Below are 17506 nucleotides of genomic sequence, written 5' to 3'. Positions count from 1 at the left end.
GAAATTAAACACCAATAAGTCAAGAATTAGCCTCAGAAAAAACGACTACATTGTTAAGGGGTAAGTTGTCCGTTTATCTTTATATGTAATTATCTCCGTCACTCCGCGATGCATAATTCTGATTTCTTGCCTAGCTTTGGCTATACCTTTTTTGTCCTTTCGTAATTTATAGCTCTTCAACTTTTCAATAACCTTTGGATTTTCAAATATAATGACTCGTGTATCACTGAATAGACATAATTGTCCAAATGCACACCGGGTGCAGAATTATTGGTACCTGGTTATGTTATTATTGAAGTAACAAATATCATATGTACATAAATATTTTAATGATTTCTTAAAACTGATCAACAGTAATAAACATGACAATATCACATGGTGAAGGTCAATCATCCATAAAAAAATGTCCAAATATCAGCATCCAATGTAATGATTAATGTCCCAATTACTGATCCAAATGATGTATCCAACAAAATCCTTGTATATGCTGATTCCCTAGTGGCTAAAAAATCTAAAAAATATTGAATTATTATATAATAAATTGTATCATTTAATTAATTATAAAAAGGGAGTACCATACTCACGGGGGGGGGGGGGGGGGGGGGGGGGGGGGGGGGGGGTGGTCTCTTCCTATATAAAGGTATATACATATGTGCCGCTGGAATGGGTCCCTTTTTTGATCCGTCAAATATATCAATGGGGTGCAATTTTACCGAGGAAATATATCAATAGGTAGTAATTGACCGATTGTGATATATCAATGGGTGATAAATATAATGAATGGGTTATGATTTCGCTGTAAAATATATGTATAGGTTCAATTTCACAATTATTCAATATATGATATGGGGGGTGTTTTTAAAATCCCAGCTGCACACCTGTACCCAAAATCCCATGTTGAGACCCCCCCCCCCCCCCGTGACCATACTGTACTGCAACATATGCCTAAGACTTGATATCTGTGTATTTGATATTACTTGTGAAAAAGCATATACCTGCATATGTTTGGTAGTTTTCTCATGTAATTCGAGTTCCTTGCCATCTACAAAAAAGGCTTTCCAATCAACGAAATTTTACACTGGTTTATAATCAATCTAGTTAACCTCAGTTCAATTATTTTATTCAAAATTGAGTAATAAAGATGAGTATTTACTTTCAATTTATAGGAAAAATTGCCAGTTTGGATTGTAAAGTATCCTGTCAGAAAACACCGTCACGTACTAGCTGTCTCTAAAACAAGTATGTGAAGAAAGATTTTTACAGAGATATAGGTAGATACGATAACTGCAAGATACTACCATCATGTACTAGCTGTCTCTACATACAAGTGTGTGACGGAAGATTTTTACTGAGATATGGGTAGATAGGAAAACGGCAAAGATAACACCATCATGTACTAGCTGCCTGTACATGCAAGTGTGTGAAGGACGATTTTTACTGAGATATGGGTAGATAGGAAAACGGCAAGATAACACCATCATGTACTAGCTGCCTGTACATGCAAGTGGGTGAAGGACGATTTTTACTGAGGTATGGGTAGATACGATGACTCCAAGATAACACCATCATGTACTAGCTGCCTCAACATGAAAGTGTGTGAAGTAAAATTTTCACTGAGATATGGGTAGAGAGGAAAAACTGCAAGATATCACCATCATGTACTAGCTGCCTGTACATGCAAGTGTGTGAAAACAGATTTTTACTGAAATATTGATAGACACGATTACTGCAAGATAACACCATCATGTACTAGTTGCCTGTACATGCAAGTTGGTGAAAAACGATTTTTACTGAGGTATGGGTAGATACGATGACTCCAAGATAACAACCATCAATGTACTAGCTGCCTCTACATGCAAGTGTGTGAAGGAAGATTTTTACTGAAATATGGGTAGATACGATTACTGCAACATGTGCAAGAAAACACCACTATGTACTAGCTACTTCTTCATGACAATGTGTGAAGAAAGGTTTTTACTGAGATATAGGTGGATACGATGACTCCAAGATAACACCATCATGTTAATAGCTGCCTCTACATGAAAGTGTGTGAAAGAAGATTTTTTTCTGAGATATGGTTAGGTAGGAAAACTGCAAGATACTACCATCATGTACTAGCTGTCTCTACATACAAGTGTGTGAAGGAAGGTATTAACTGAGATATGGGTAGATACAATGACTCCAAGAAAACACCACTATGTACTAGCTGCCTGAACATGTAAGTGTGTGAAGGAAGATTTTTACTGAGATATGGGTAGATAGGAAAACTGCAAGATAACACCATAATGTACTAGCTGCCTGTACATGCAAGTGTGTGAAGGACGATTTTTACTGAGGTATGGGTAGATAGGAAAACTGCAAGATAACACCATCATGTACTAGCTGCCTGTACATGCAAGTGGGTGAAGGACGATTTTTACTGAGGTATGGGTAGATACGATGACTCCAAGATAACACCATCATGTACTAGCTGCCTCTACATGCAAGTGTGTGAAGGAAGATTTTCAATGAGATATGGGTAGAGAGGAAGACTGCAAGATATCACCATCATGTACTAGCTGCCTGTACATGCAAGTGAAAACAGATTTTTACTGAAATATGGATAGACACGATTACTGCAAGATAACACCATCATGTACTAGCTGCCTGTACATGCGAGTTGGTGAAATACGATTTCTACTGAGGTATGGGTAGATACGATGATTCCAAGATAACACCATCATGTACTAGCTGTCACTACATGAAAGTGTGTGAAGGAAGATTTTAACTGAAATATGGGTAGATACGATTACTGCAAGAAAACACCACCATGTACTAGCTACTTCTTCATGACAGTGTGTGAAGAAAGGTTTTTACTGAGATATAGGTGGATACGATGACTCCAAGATAACACCATCATGTAATAGCTGCCTCTACATGAAAGTGTGTGAAAGAAGATTTTTTTCTGAGATATGGTTAGGTAGGAAAACTGCAAGATACTACCATCATGTACTAGCTGTCTCTACATACAAGTGTGTGAAGGAAGGTATTAACTGAGATATGGGTAGATACAATGACTCCAAGATAAGACCATCATGTAATAGCTGCCTCTACATGAAAGTGTGTGAAAGAAGATTTTTTTCTGAGATATGGTTAGATAGGAAAACTGCAAGATAACACCATCAGGTACTAGCTGCCTCTACATGCAAGTGTGAAGGAATATTTATACTGAGATATGGGTAGATACAATAACTGCAAGATACTACCATCATGTATTAGCTGTCTCTACATGCAAGAGTGTGAAGGAAGATTTTTACTGAGATATGGGTAGATACGAAAACTGCAAGATGACACCATTATGTACTAGCTGCCTGTACATGCAAGTGTGAGAAGGAAGAGTTTTACAGAGATATGGGTAGATAGAAAAACTGCAAGATAATACCATCATGTACTAGCTGACTGTACATGCAAGTGTGTGAAGAAAGATTTTTAATGAGATATGGGTAGACACGATTACTGCAAGATAACACCGCCATGTACTAGCTACTTCTTCATGACAGTGTGTGAAGGAAGGTTTTTACTGAGATATGGGTAGATACGATGACTCCAAGATAACACCATCTTGTTATAGCTGCCTCTACATGGAAGTGTGTGAAGGAAGATTTTTTTACTGAGATATGGGTAGATAAGAAAACTGCAAGATAACACCATCATGTACTAGCTGCCTCTACATGCAAGTGTGTGAAGAAACTGGCTGTCTATAATTACAAGAGTAAGGCAGATTCGTATTGAGATATTGGTAGTTGCAATTACTGCAAGAAACATTCATCACATACTAGCTGTCTATAATCACAAGTGTGTGAAGGAAGATTTTTACTGTGATATGGGTAGATACGATAACTGTAAGGCACCATCAGCATGTACTAGCTGCTTCTACATACAAGTGTGTGAAGGAAGATTTTTACTGAGATATGGGTAGATATGATTACTGCAAGATAACTGCATTATGTACTAACTGCCTCTAAGTCTTCATGCAAGTGGGTGAAGAAACTGTCTGTCTATAATTACAAGAGTCTGAAAGAAGAGTCTTATTGAGATATTGGTTGATACGGTTGCTGCAAGAAAACACCATTCCAAACTGGCTGTCTATAATTACAAGTGTCTGAAGAAATAGTCCTACTGAGATATTGGTAAATAAAAATCCTGCAAGACACCACCATCACACACTGGCTGTCTATATTACAAGGGTCTGAAGGAAGTGTCCTACTGAGATATGGGTAAATACAAATCCTGCAAGAAACCACCATCACACACTGGCTGTCTATAATTTCAAGTGTCTGAAGGAAGAGTCCTACTGAGATATTGGTAAATACAAATGCTGCAAGAAACCACCATTACAAACTGGCTGTCTATATTACAAGGGTCTGAGGGAAGAGTCCTACTGAGATATTGGTAAATACAAATGCTGCAAGAAACCACCATTACAAACTGGCTGTCTATATTACAAGGGTCTGAGGGAAGAGTCCTACTGAGATATTGGTAAATACAAATCCTGCAAGAAACCTCTATCATACACTGGCTGTCTATAATTACAAGTGTCTGAAGGAAGAGTCCTACTGAGATATTGGTAAATACAAATGCTGCAAGAAACCACCATTACAAACTGGCTGTCTATATTGTACAAGGGTCTGAGGGAAGAGTCCTACTGAGATATTGGTAAATACAAATCCTGCAAGACACCACCATCACACACTGGCTGTCTATAATTACAAGAGTCTGAAGGAAGAGTCCTACTGAGATATTGGTAAATACAAATCCTGCAAGAAACCACCATCACACACTGGCTGTCTATAATTTCAAGTGTCTGAAGGGAGAGTCCTACTGAGATATTGGTAAATACAAATCCTGCAAGAAACCACCATTACAAACTGGCTGTCTACTTTAACAAGTGACTGTAGGAAGAGACATACTGAGATATGGGTAAATACAAATCCTGCAAAAAACCACCATCACACACTGGCTGTCTATATTACAAGAGTCTGAGGGAAGAGTCCTACTGAGATATTGGTAAATACAAATCCTGCAAGAAACCATCATCACACACTGGCTGTCTATATTACAAGGGTCTGAGGGAAGAGTCCTACTGAGATATTGGTAAATACAAATCCTGCAAAACACCACCATTACCAACTGGCTGTCTACTTTAACAAGTGACTGTAGTCATACTGAGATATGGGTAAATACAAATCCTGCAAAAAACCACCATCACACACTGGCTGTCTATATTACAAGAGTCTGAGGGAAGAGTCCTACTGAGATATTGGTAAATACAAATCCTGCAATAAACCTCCATCACACACTGGCTTTTTTAATTACAAGAGTCTGAAGGAAGAGTCCTACTGAGATATTGGTAAATACAAATCCTGCAAGAAACCACAATCACACAAGAGTCTGAGGGAAGAGTCCTACTGAGATATTGGTAAATACAAATCCTGCAATAAACCTCCATCACACACTGGCTTTTTTAATTACAAGAGTCTGAAGGAAGAGTCCTACTGATATATTGGTAAATACAAATCCTGCAAGAAACCACCATCACACACTGACTGTCTATAATTACAAGAGTCTGAAGGAAGAGTCCTACTGAGATATTGGTAAATACAAATCCTGCAAGAAACCACAATCACACACTGGCTGTCGATATTACAAAAGTCTGAGGGAAGAGTCCTACTGAGATATTGGTAAATAAAAATCCTGCAAGAAACCATCATCACACACTGGCTGTCTATATTACAAGAGTCTGAAAGAGAAGAGTCCTACTGGGATATGGGTAAATGCAAATCCTGCAAGAAACCACCATCACACACTGGCTGTCTATATTACAAGTGTCTGAGGGAAGAGTCCTACTGAGATATGGGTAAATGCAAATCCTGCAAGAAACCACCATCACACACTGGCTGTCTACATTACAAGTGTCTGAGGGAAGAGTCCTACTGAGATATGGGTAAATGCAAATCCTGCAAGAAACCACCATCACACACTGGCTGTCTATATTACAAGTGTCTGAAGGAAGAGTCCTACTGAGATATGGGTGAATACAAATCCTGCAGGAAACCACCATCACACACTGGCTGTCTATATTACAAGTGTCTGAAGGAAGAGTCCTACTGAGATATTGGTAAATACAAATGCTGCAAGAAACCACCATTACAAACTGGCTGTCTATATTACAAGGGTCTGAGGGAAGAGTCCTACTGAGATATTGGTAAATACAAATCCTGCAAGACACCACCATCACACACTGGCTGTCTATATTACAAGTGTCTGAAGGAAGAGTCCTACTGAGATATTGGTAAATACAAATCCTGCAAGAAACCACCATCAAACACTGGCTGTCGAGATTTCAAGAGTCTGAGGGAAGAGTCCTACTGAGATATTGGTAAATACAAATCCTGCAAAAAACCACCATCACACAGTGCTGTCTTTATTACAAGAGTCTGATGGAAGAGTCCTACTGAGATATTGGTTAATACAAATCCTGCAAGAAACCACAATCACACACTGGCTGTCGATATTAGAAGAGTCTGAGGGAAGAGTCCTACTGAGATATTGGTAAATACAAATCCTGCAAGAAACCACCATCACACACTAGCTGTCTATATTACAAGTGTCTGAAAGAAGAGTCCTACTGGGATATTGGTAAATACAAATCCTGCAAGAAACCACCATCACACACTGGCTGTCTATATTACAAATGTCTGAAGGAAGAGTCTTACTGAAATATTGGAAAATACAAATCCTGCAAGACACCACCATCACACACTGGCTGTCTATATTACAAGTGTCTGAGGGAAGAGTCCTACTGAGATATTGGAAAATACAAATCCTGCAAGACACCACCATCACACACTGGCTGTCTATATTACAAGTGTCTGATAGAAGAGTCCTACTGAGGTATTGGTAAATACAAAATCCTGCAAGAAACCATCATCACACACTGGCTGTCTATATTACAAGGGTCTGAGGGAAGAGTCCTACTGAGATATTGGTAAATACAAAATCCTGCAAGAAACCACCATCACACACTGGCTGTCTATATTACAAGGGTCTGAGGGAAGAGTCCTACTGAGATATTGGTAAATACAAATCCTGCAAGACACCACCTCACACACTGGCTGTCTATATTACAAGTGTCTGAGGGAAGAGTCCTACTGAGATATTGGTAAATACAAATCCTGTAAGACACCACCATCACACACTGGCTGTCTATAATTACAAGAGTCTGAAAGAAGAGTTCTACTGAGATATTGATAAATACAAATCCTGCAAGAAACCACCATCACACACTGGCTGTCTATATTACAAGGGTCTGTAGGAAGAGTCCTACTGAGATATTGGTAAATACAAATCCTGCAAGAAACCACAATCACACACTGGCTGTCGATATTACAAAAGTCTGAGGGAAGAGTTCTACTGAGATATTGGTAAATAAAAATCCTGCAAGAAACCATCATCACACACTGGCTGTCTATATTACAAGAGTCTGAAAGAGAAGAGTCCTACTGGGATATTTGTAAAAACAAATCCTGCAAGAAAAGACCATCATGTGCAAGAAAACAATAACACATTATATCTGTCTTTAAATACAAGTGTGTGAAGGAAGAGGCTGACTGAGATAAGGTTAAATACGATTCCTGCAAGAAACCACCATTACATACTAGCTACCTATAGCTACAAGAGTCTGAAGTAAGAAACTTACAGAGATATGAGTAAATGCGATTCTTGCAAGAAAAAAATCATAACAAACAAGCTGTCCCTAAATACAAGTGTGTGAAGGAAGAGTCTTACTCAGATATTGTTGAATGCTATCCCTGCAAGAAACATTCATCACATACTGGCAATCTCTTAATACAAAGTGTGAAAAAAGAGTCTTACTCAGATATTGGTAATTATGAATACTGGCAGAAAACACCCATTACATACTAGCTGTCTATAATAACAAGTGTGAGTCTTGCTGAGATATGGGTAAATATAATTCCTGCAAGAAAACAACATCACACACTAGCTGACTCTAATTACAATTGTGTGAAGGAAGAATCTTACTGAGAAAGGGGTAAATACAATTCCTGCAAGAAACCACCATCCCATACTGGCTGTCTCTTAACACAAGTGTGTGAAGGAAGACTCTTACCTTGAGTGCAGCTGTGGTAATAGAATAGAGAATTGGGACCAACTTTCAGGGTTTTGTTTGAACAGCAACTGTGTAATAGGAGGGTCCATTTTTTCACCATAAAAACATATATAAAGTAACTCAGTAATCACCAAATGGAACCACCATTAATCAAATTGATTATGATTTAATAAACAAAAATTGACAAGAGGTCTCTACCTGATAGATGTCAGAGTATTGAGATTCACTGAAGTAAGCAGTGACCACTAGCTGTTACATGTACTAGGACCAGTACAGCTCAAATTAAGAAAAACACCAAAGCACTGACCCAACCATACATAAAAAGATCTGATATTGAATGCTTAAAACACCAATAATTAGAAAGCATTAAACTAAGAGCTGAAACCTGATTTAGTGTTTTAAAAAACACCTATAAAAATATAGAAGAGAACTGGATTGAAATAGAACAATTGGGATTTTAATCAACAGAGAAAATACTTGGATAACAAAAGAACAAAAATAAGGTAGGGTTGTTGGATACATGGCAAAAGATAGAAGAATGTAAAGATATAAAACAAAACAAAAACCTAAACACTTAGTCAACAAGGTTAAAAGAACAACTACAGTTAGTATGCAAAGCCAAAGAAAAAGAAATTAAATAAAGTGCTAGAAAGGACAGAAGAAACTACAAAATGTATGTGGAAATCTTAACACAAGAGGTAGAAAACGTAGCAGCCCATGGTGAAATACATGTTGTATACAAAAAAAACAACTGAGTGGAGGATAAAATGTACAAACAATGCAAAGGAAAGATCAACAAGGAACACACTTACAACAAAGGAAGAACTGGCAAAAAGTTTGCTACAGTATTGTGAGGAAATACTAGTCTTTATTGTCCTGATCCATTGGTTGAGGCATACCAAATACCTATTGCTGTGAACATTGAAATAGAAACCAGTCCTCCTATACATTGAAGGAGTAAGAAAAGCCAAAAGTCCTTAAATTATCTTAAAGCCATTGGCATAGGTTCTATACAAGATGAAAGGTTGAAATCAGATATATAAAACACATCAACAAAGGCTTCTTGTTATCTGTTGAGAATATCTGGGCAAAGGAGAATTTCCCATTTGACTGTCAGAATGAATTGATTGTGAAACTCTCCAAGAAAGGTGACTTATTCTGTTACAAGGGGGATGAGAGGGATAATCCTATTATCTGTACCCAACAAAGTATTTTGTAATGTCCTTTTAGGCAGAATTGAAGAAGCAATTGACAACAAATTCAGAGAACAAGCAGACTAAAGAAAGGGCAAAGGTTGCATAGACTAAATATTTGCCCTACGAAATATAATAGAGTAATGCATCAAGTGGACCACACCTCTGCTTGTCAACTTATACATTTTATAAAATTATTTGACAGTGTCCAAATTGAAAAACCTGTGGAAAATACTTACAGTTTATGAAATTTCTCCGTAGATAACACTCCTAAAATCCTTTTATCAAAACTATGAGTGCAGCATCATCCCACCAAGTCCTTTAAACTAAGATCACACATAATGCAAGGATGTATCCTATCACCTATACTATTTCTTATGGTTATAGACTGGATATAACAAAAAAAAAGATTGGAATTTAATGGACCCTTTCCATTCAATTGGAAGTCTTAGACTTTTGAGATGATCCTGCAGAAAAAAACAACAACTCAAAATCAGCTGCAATAAAAGCCCTGATGGCCAAGTTGCACAGAAAACCGATCTGAATATTCCCATCCAAAAACTTATGTTATATCCATCAACACCTTAAGAAATATTTTGGTCAAGTAAGATCAGCATTAAAAACTTACTGAAAAGAAGCAATTGTGAGAACATCACATATGAGATAAAGACAATTTAGATGTCTAAGCCATGTTTTGAGAATGCTAATTGAAAAAACACTAAAGTAGCGCTCAACTGGATAGCAACATTAAGGAGAAAACTAGGCCAACCATGTACAACCTGAAGGAGAAATGTTGCAAGTGAGCTAAACGAGATTTGGTACACCAGCAGGAAAGCTCCGAATGTGGAAAGAACAGGTAAAAATAGAAGCTTGTGGTAGCCTTATGTGCCATTTGGGATGAAGAGGATATAAGTAAGTATTTAAAGTAAGAATGAAATTTATAAAATGTCTTTTATATTTCAAGATGTATATACGTGTAGTTCTGTATTTCTGACAGCTTGAACATGAGTACTGAGGTATTTAAGGTGTTTTATCTGCATACTTATAAGGTGAAGAAACACATAGAAAGCAAAAAATAGTAAAATTTATAATGTTTTAAGATACTACTAGTCTACTATTTCTATTTCATAAAAAAAGTATATTGTGTCTCAACGGAATGAAATGTAGTCTTAAATGTCAATGAAACTAAAACTCAGTATGATTAAAAAATATAAAAAATCACTGATTGTTTCCTCAAATCATGTCAACAAATTTTTTTATAGTTTTTTGGTACAAAAAAGTAAAATCACTAAAATAATGAACTACGAGGAAATTTAAAATAGAAAGTCCCTTATCATATGGCAAAATCAGACCAAATGAATGAATAACAACTTTTATATTCCAGGTCTTATGTAGAAAAGTTACTTTAACTTAATTTTGAAACTGACAAACAAAACCCCCAAAAATGTATCACTGTCAGATGTAAACAAATGTTTAAAGAAATTCAGAACATATTTTTTCCAGCAAAGGCCTATAACCCATTCCCTTTGTTCGAAAGAATTTAAATAGGGTAAAATAACTTACACAATCATTAAAAACATAACAAATATATTCCAAAGAGCTATGAAGATTCTAAAGTATCTCAGACTCAACAGGAACTCTCTCACTTTATCTCCTGTACAAAATATATAAACCATTATTAACCATCACATATACATAACAATTTATAATACATGTACTTTGTATAAAATGAAAATAAAATTATGAAATTCTGGAATGTAAAAATGTCTTTTCATGAATATTAGCATTTAAAGCAATGCCATTAAACAAGTTTGCAAATTAATGAAGATTAATAAAAAAAAATAAAAAAATTTGATGTTGTACAAATTAGTATTAAAAAAATACTTTAGCTTTCAGCTGGACGAAACAAATACAAAAAAAAATATTTTAGTTTCTTGTGTATAATTCGGAGTTTAGTATGACATCCATAATCACTGAACTATACATACATATTGTTTAGGGGCCAGCTGAAGGACTCCTCGAGGTGTGGGAGTTTCTCACTGCATTGAAGACCCATTGGTGCAGTCTGCTCTATGGTCGGGTTGTTGTCTCTCTGACATTATTCCCCATTTCCATTCTCAATTTTACATCATTTAATAAAACCTACCAGCAGATGGCTCTAGACTTGCTCCAAATGCTTCCTCTTTACCTTTTCTCCTGGAATTATATTTAGCTTTTCATTTTCATCAATCAATTCATAATGAAACACATCTTTGCATCACAAAAACATAAATTTGGATATACATTTGTAGGTTTAAAAATTTAGAAGGAAACACCATAGAAAAGATGAGCAAATCCTCTAAAACAGATTTAAAAATGTTTTTTTTACATCATGTTACTTGATGGATGTCTTAAAATTATGTACATAATGCATATAAATTGTATACAATGACTGAGGGCTTGTAAAAGTATGAAGAAGCAAAAAAAACAATATTAAAATGTATTTGAAGCCCTTCTTGAAGGTTTTGTAGGACTTTAAGAGCTACCTTGCACGTTAAACCCACATGGGCATTTCGAAAAGTTGGCAGGTACATTTATGTCATTGAGATATATATACTCTACCATGTCTACATTTTTTTTGTATATTTCCTGTTTTTCATAATTTCAAACTTACAACTTAAAATTGAGAACAGCTCCTGCATTTACCATTAAGGTCCTAAAAAAAATGAAAATTTGCATCAAAAAAGTGTATAACATGTATAAGCACTGGTCAACTATTTCTATTTAAGGATCCATACTGTATAGGAAGCTTAAGGTGTGAGGACTGTAATCATATAAGGAGCTGTGACAAGTTCCACTGAAGAGAGATTTATGGTAAAAAAAAAAAATCATCGTCTCTGATGGTAACCTTGTCCAATTAATAATGACATCTTGAAAAGACTTTCAAGACATCATAACTACATGTACTTGGACTATTAGTAGCCAAATTAAAAAAATGCTCAGAAACCGTACAATGAATTCATTTTTGTCGATTTGTACATTAGAAACACAATATTCATTTCTATTTCAACCATTAAAATGTATTACTATTATCTTCTTTATACATGTATACAGAAAAACATCAACTGGTTGATGATTACTTTCTGGCGATAATTATGTGACAATAATAATGTAATATATGGTTTAGTGTTATTACAGTCTGAGATTACTCTGACTTCCGCAGATTGGGAACAAACCCTCTATATGGTGATTATACCTGTATAGAGGGATAATACTTCTATAGAGGGATAAAATTATGAGATAAAATTATCCCTCTATAGAGGGGTATTTTTGTTTAGACTGGATTTAAATCAAAATAGGGCAGAATGGCATTTTCTACTTATTATGTGAGTAACCTGCAACAGTTGATGCACAATTGATGTACTTAATTTAATATGCACATGCCCAGTTTCCTGCTTATCTGACTAAATATACAATCTATTGTCACCATGATTGAAAGCAGTGCTGATCAGGTAAATTCTACTCACTGAACAGAATTTCTATTGTTAGATTTAACATGAAATTTAAAGGTCAACGATTCCTTTTGTTGTTGATCAGGTATTCAAATAGGTATACAATAGATTGCAAGTTTTGTCACTTTCAGAAAACTGTTCTTCCTAATTAATAGTAAAGAGCATATGTTGATGCATAGAATGCTAGAGATTATAGCCAATATAACTAGAAAATGCCATTGTGCCCTGATTTGCTTTAAATCCAGTGTAAACAAAAATACTCCTCTGTAGAGGGATAATTTTATCCCTCTAAAGAAGGATTGTCCCTCTATCATGTCTATAGGTTGCATTTCTGTAAATATTGACAATGCAATTTCCCATAGTAACTCCTTTTACCAGTCAGGGGCATTACTTAAACAAGTAACTTTTAAAATTACCTATCTACATTGTAAGTTATGTTGAAAACGAGGCTATTTTAAAAATTACTTATATAAGTAACTTTTCTAAATATTATTTTTATAGGTGACCAATTATACAAATTTTACTAGTTTTAACAAATTTTTACAGTCATCTGGTTATTTTTCCCATGAAATATAAAATCTAATCCTTCTGAAACACTAATTGCTTTTCTGACACACTTATCTTTGATATCGACGCTTCTTGGTCAAAGGTTGGTCTCTTGGGACTATTAAAGTATCGTTTTCCTTCAAAATATTTAAGGTAGACAGATATAAATAGATAGAAACTTATGAATTAATTAAGACTTGAAGTTATTTATAACTAACTTGTAACCCAAAACAATTACATATGTTTCTTAAATAAGTGTTATTACTAATTCTTTCAAAGATGTACAAAATAACTTATTCAAGTAACATTTTTGTCATTATTTTTAAAGTAACCCTTTATGTCTATTCTCCTCTCAAATCTTACAAATTCTTAAATTTATGATATAAAAGGATGTCAAAATTCATGAAAACTACATTAAGTCCCTGCTTCTATTGAAATTAAAAATAACTCTATTGAGTAATTTTATATTTTTTAATAACAAAAATTACCTATATACATGTAAGTAACTAAAAAAAGTTACTTGTTTAAGTAACGCCCCTGACTGTTCACGGCTCAAACTGTACCACTTTTACTATGAAGTTTTGGAAAAAATCTTATCCTAGAATTGAAATTTCATTTGCCCCCAAAAAAAATTCAAAGGTCAAAATATAGGGCTGTGCGGAATATTTTCAACGTTTATATGCCCTGAACTTCTCAGAGTTTAATTAACTAACACTAATTTTCTTAACTACCCCTACCTCGAATCAAAGGTTACCACAGATCTCAATGTAAACAATATGCACATGCAAATGTACTGGTTACATTTCCAAGTTATGTCTCTGTGAGATGGAACACAGAGAGCATAACTGGGAACCAGTATGTAAACAAAATTAATTTTCTATGAATATTTAAGATCTTCCTAAAAGAGGCGTGTTTTGAGAAACAGCTGTATTTACCAAGTGCAACCTATACAGGTATAATCACCATGTACAGGGGGTTTGTTCCCAACCTGTTCCAACGGCTGTTTTGACAGACAAGCTAGGGCCTTGGGACGTCAAAGCTCATCCCATATCAAACTTCAATAATGAAGAGATAAATGAACTAGAGGCTCTCAAGAGCCTGTATCGCTCACCTGATTCTAATTGGGTTTTTGAAATCATATAAAAAAATATAAAATTTGGCTAAAAGTGACAACACAACCTCATTTATAAGGAAAGGAACATGTTTAATTTTATTCAAAAGTCCCCCACTGGCGGCCATCTTGGATGACGGATCGGCTACAAAGTAACAACACTTGGTCAGCACCTCATAAGGAACATTCATGCCATGTTTGGTTTTATTCCATTCAGTGGTTCTCTAAAAGAAGTCATTTGTATGCATTTCCCATAGGGTCCTATGTTAAACTAAGTCCCCTGCTGGCGGCCATCTTGGATGATGGATCGGCTACAAAGTAACAACACTTGGTCAGCACCTCATAAGGAACATTCATGCAATGTTTGGTTTTATTCCATTCAGTGGTTCTCTAAAAGAAGTCATTTGTATGCATTTCCCATAGGGTCCTATCTTAAACTAAGTCCCCCGCTGGCGGCAATCTTGGATAATGGATCGGCTACAAAGTAACAACACTTGGTCAGCACCACATTAGAAACATTCATGCCATGTTTGATTTCATTCCATTCAGTGGTTCTCTAAAAGAAGTCATTTGTATGCATTTCCCATAGGGTCCTATGTTAAACTAAGTCCCCGGCTGGCGGCCATCTTGGATGATGGATCGGCAACAAAGTAACAACACTTGGTCAGCACCTCATAAGGAACATTCATGCAATGTTTGGTTCCATTCCATTCAGTGGTTCTCTAAAAGAAGTCATTTGTATGCATTTCCCATAGCGTCCTATGTTAAACTAAGTCCCCCGCTGGCGGCCATCTTGGATGATGGATCGGCTACAAAGTAACAACACTTGGTCAGCACCTCATAAGGAACATTCATGCCATGTTTGGTTCCATTCCATTCAGTGGTTCTCTAGAAGAAGTTCAAAATGTAAATTGTTAACGACGACGACGACGACGGACGACGACGGACGACGCCGGACGACGACGACGGACGACGGACGCCAAGTGGTGAGAAAAGCTCACTTGGCCCTTCGGGCCAGGTGAGCTAAAAATGAACAAATTGACGCCCAATTAATATTGATCTAAGGTTGTCAGTCAGTCTCAGAAGCAACAAAGCAGAGCATCCATTCTGGACAGGTAAATATCCACTTTTTGATATCGGCCCCAGGTTGACTGGCAAGACAGCTGCTGGACGTAAGATAGTCCAAATAATTATGATGTCTTAAAAGACTATTATAATTTTTTTCTTTGACGCCTTACTTCAATCAGGCGTCAAAGAAAAAAATTATAATAGCCTTTCAAGACGTCATGATTATTTGGACTAGACGTAAGAGTAATCTCTGATTAGTGTTATTATTTTGTATAAGAAAGACACCATTAGTTTGAAACATGTGTCACAAGAAAGTAATCTTCAAAATGTTGAGGGTTGTATGTAAATAAAGGAGAAGAAAATTTCTTTAAAATATAGTATGTGCCAAATTATATAATTTTCTTGTTTTTAGCCTACAAAATAGTCTAGAACTGCATCAGTGGGAAGCAAGTTAACTCGTACCAACGGAAACTCGTACCAAAAAAGTTAACTCGTACCAACTTAAAGTCGTACCACTGGGAAGTCGTACCAAAAAAAAAAATTTTTGTGGTGTTTTTTCTTTCTAAAATTAATAAAAAAAAAGTTGAATTACTGTAATTTTATACTGGATTTTAATGAAAACTTGGACAAAAATACGTTTTTTTTTACATTCCTTTGATTGTATGCTAATTAATATACGATATTCCTTTGATTGTGTGATCAAATTAATTGTTATTCTGCCAGTACTACCATTAAGCCTACCATTATTCACAATACAGATGGACAGTCAAACTCATTACTCATAAATAGAAATAAACTTAAAATATTATGCTGCCAACACTACCGGCAGCCACACTACCATTACGTCTACTGGCTATTCACAATACCATTAGAACCATGAATGGACAGTCAAACTCATAAAAAGAAGTAAACGCCATGGATAATAAATAATAGCACAGAAGACCGTGACAACATAGCAAACGAAAGACTAATCTGATGATGATTTCAAATCTCATTTATTTTCCTGTGAATTTTTTCGGTCAAGGAAGATTTTAACGACCTTGACTGGCTATACAGCCCTTGCACCGTCGGTAGTATTCATTACCATGTGCAAAATATTATATATAAAAAAAATCATACTTTTAACATGTTGGTCATAAACAATTTACAACCTTTAAAATACACTAAATTAATTCTTTCAGTGAATAAAATTCCTTCGAGAAACAAAAGAAAAGTACCCAAATCTATTCAATGTAACTGATTTGGAATGATTAAAAATTAAATCCAATGGTTATCAGTATAAGTTTAAAAAAGAATGATTCAAGGGAGACAACAAATCAAATCTGCCAAGGTATTGTCTATATCCAATACACATGGAACATTAGCTACAGACTGATCATTTTACTTTCAAATTATATACATTTTACAGACTTAAGAGGTATTGAGAAAAATAACAGTATATATTCATAATTAAACACCAATCAAATGCATTTAAATAAGTTGGTACGAGTTAGCAGTGGTACGAGTTTACATTGGTACGAGTTATTTTTTAGTGGTACGAGTTAACGTTGGTACGAGTTTACATTGGTACGGGTTAACTATAATTCCATCAGTGCATGTAAATTTCTATAAAAGAGCCCATGCATGTTTTTGTATTACTAAATATTCTAATGAACTACAATAATCATACCCAAATAGGATTAAGTCAGATATCATCTTCAATGAATATTCAACTTGTCTATAAAAACTAGTGTCAGATTATATCAGAATTTATCATTGCAAATTATTAGATTTTTTCGTGTTGTCAACCGGAAACTACTGTTAATATTGTAAGTCACAAATCAACACCGGTCCAAAGTTAATTACCAAAAAGAAATAAAAGTTAATACACTACGAAGTACAAGAATTGAAATGTTATTTTATTCCTTTTCGTATAGTTCTACAATTT

The 17506-nt window shown here is 35.4% G+C and overlaps 3 protein-coding genes across 7 annotated transcripts in view; 2 read left to right on the top strand and 1 right to left on the bottom strand.

The window, feature by feature from the left end:
- The window catches only part of LOC139488634 (uncharacterized), a gene marked incomplete in the record, with an annotated part of 7224 nt that extends 6998 nt beyond the window's left edge, over positions 1 to 226 (top strand). Inside the window, 1 exon segment of the mRNA XM_071274406.1 lies at positions 116 to 226.
- An 86-nt stretch (positions 227 to 312) lies between these two features.
- On the bottom strand, positions 313 to 17403 carry LOC139488635 (protein SMIM7 homolog). Of its 2 annotated transcripts, XM_071274431.1 has the most exons (5): positions 17249 to 17402; positions 12017 to 12058; positions 11510 to 11559; positions 10927 to 11017; positions 313 to 511 (listed from the first exon to the last, which is right to left on the bottom strand). In XM_071274431.1, the coding sequence occupies exons 1-5, from the start codon at positions 17272 to 17274 to the stop codon at positions 496 to 498; spliced, it is 225 nt and encodes a 74-aa protein (XP_071130532.1). In that variant the 5' UTR covers positions 17275 to 17402; the 3' UTR covers positions 313 to 495. The 2 variants fall into 2 exon arrangements, with proteins under 2 accessions (XP_071130532.1, XP_071130522.1); XM_071274421.1 differs by lacking the exon at positions 10927 to 11017 and having other exon boundaries at positions 17249 to 17403.
- LOC139488606 (E3 ubiquitin-protein ligase RNF14-like) overlaps positions 1837 to 17506 on the top strand; it is a 48820-nt gene continuing 33150 nt past the window's right edge. The window contains exons 1-2 of one of the 4 annotated variants that reach the window (XM_071274368.1): positions 1838 to 10219; positions 12132 to 12216. In XM_071274368.1, the coding sequence (XP_071130469.1) occupies positions 12214 to 12216 (3 nt within the window). In that variant the 5' untranslated portion in view covers positions 1838 to 10219; positions 12132 to 12213. Of the gene's footprint in view, positions 10276 to 12131; positions 12217 to 17506 lie in introns of all 4 variants that reach the window. The other 3 variants (XM_071274359.1, XM_071274354.1, XM_071274379.1) reach the window with 3 other exon arrangements.

This window comes from Mytilus edulis, chromosome 1 (assembly GCF_963676685.1).
Source record: "Mytilus edulis chromosome 1, xbMytEdul2.2, whole genome shotgun sequence".
Taxonomy (NCBI): domain Eukaryota; kingdom Metazoa; phylum Mollusca; class Bivalvia; order Mytilida; family Mytilidae; genus Mytilus; species Mytilus edulis.
This window is presented reverse-complemented; position numbering and strand designations above follow the sequence as displayed.

Bases quoted from the DNA above. Each gene is read 5' to 3' on its own strand.
- LOC139488635 (XM_071274421.1), bottom strand. From the start codon at position 17,274: ATGATATCTGACTTAATCCTATTTGG. The intron at 12,059-17,248 runs GTATGATTATTG...CATTTTTTTTAG, and splicing joins TCTGACTTAATCCTATTTGG to GACCTTAATGGTAAATGCAG. The intron at 11,560-12,016 runs GTAAGTTTGAAA...ATATAATTCCAG, and splicing joins GCTGTTCTCAATTTTAAGTT to GAGAAAAGGTAAAGAGGAAG.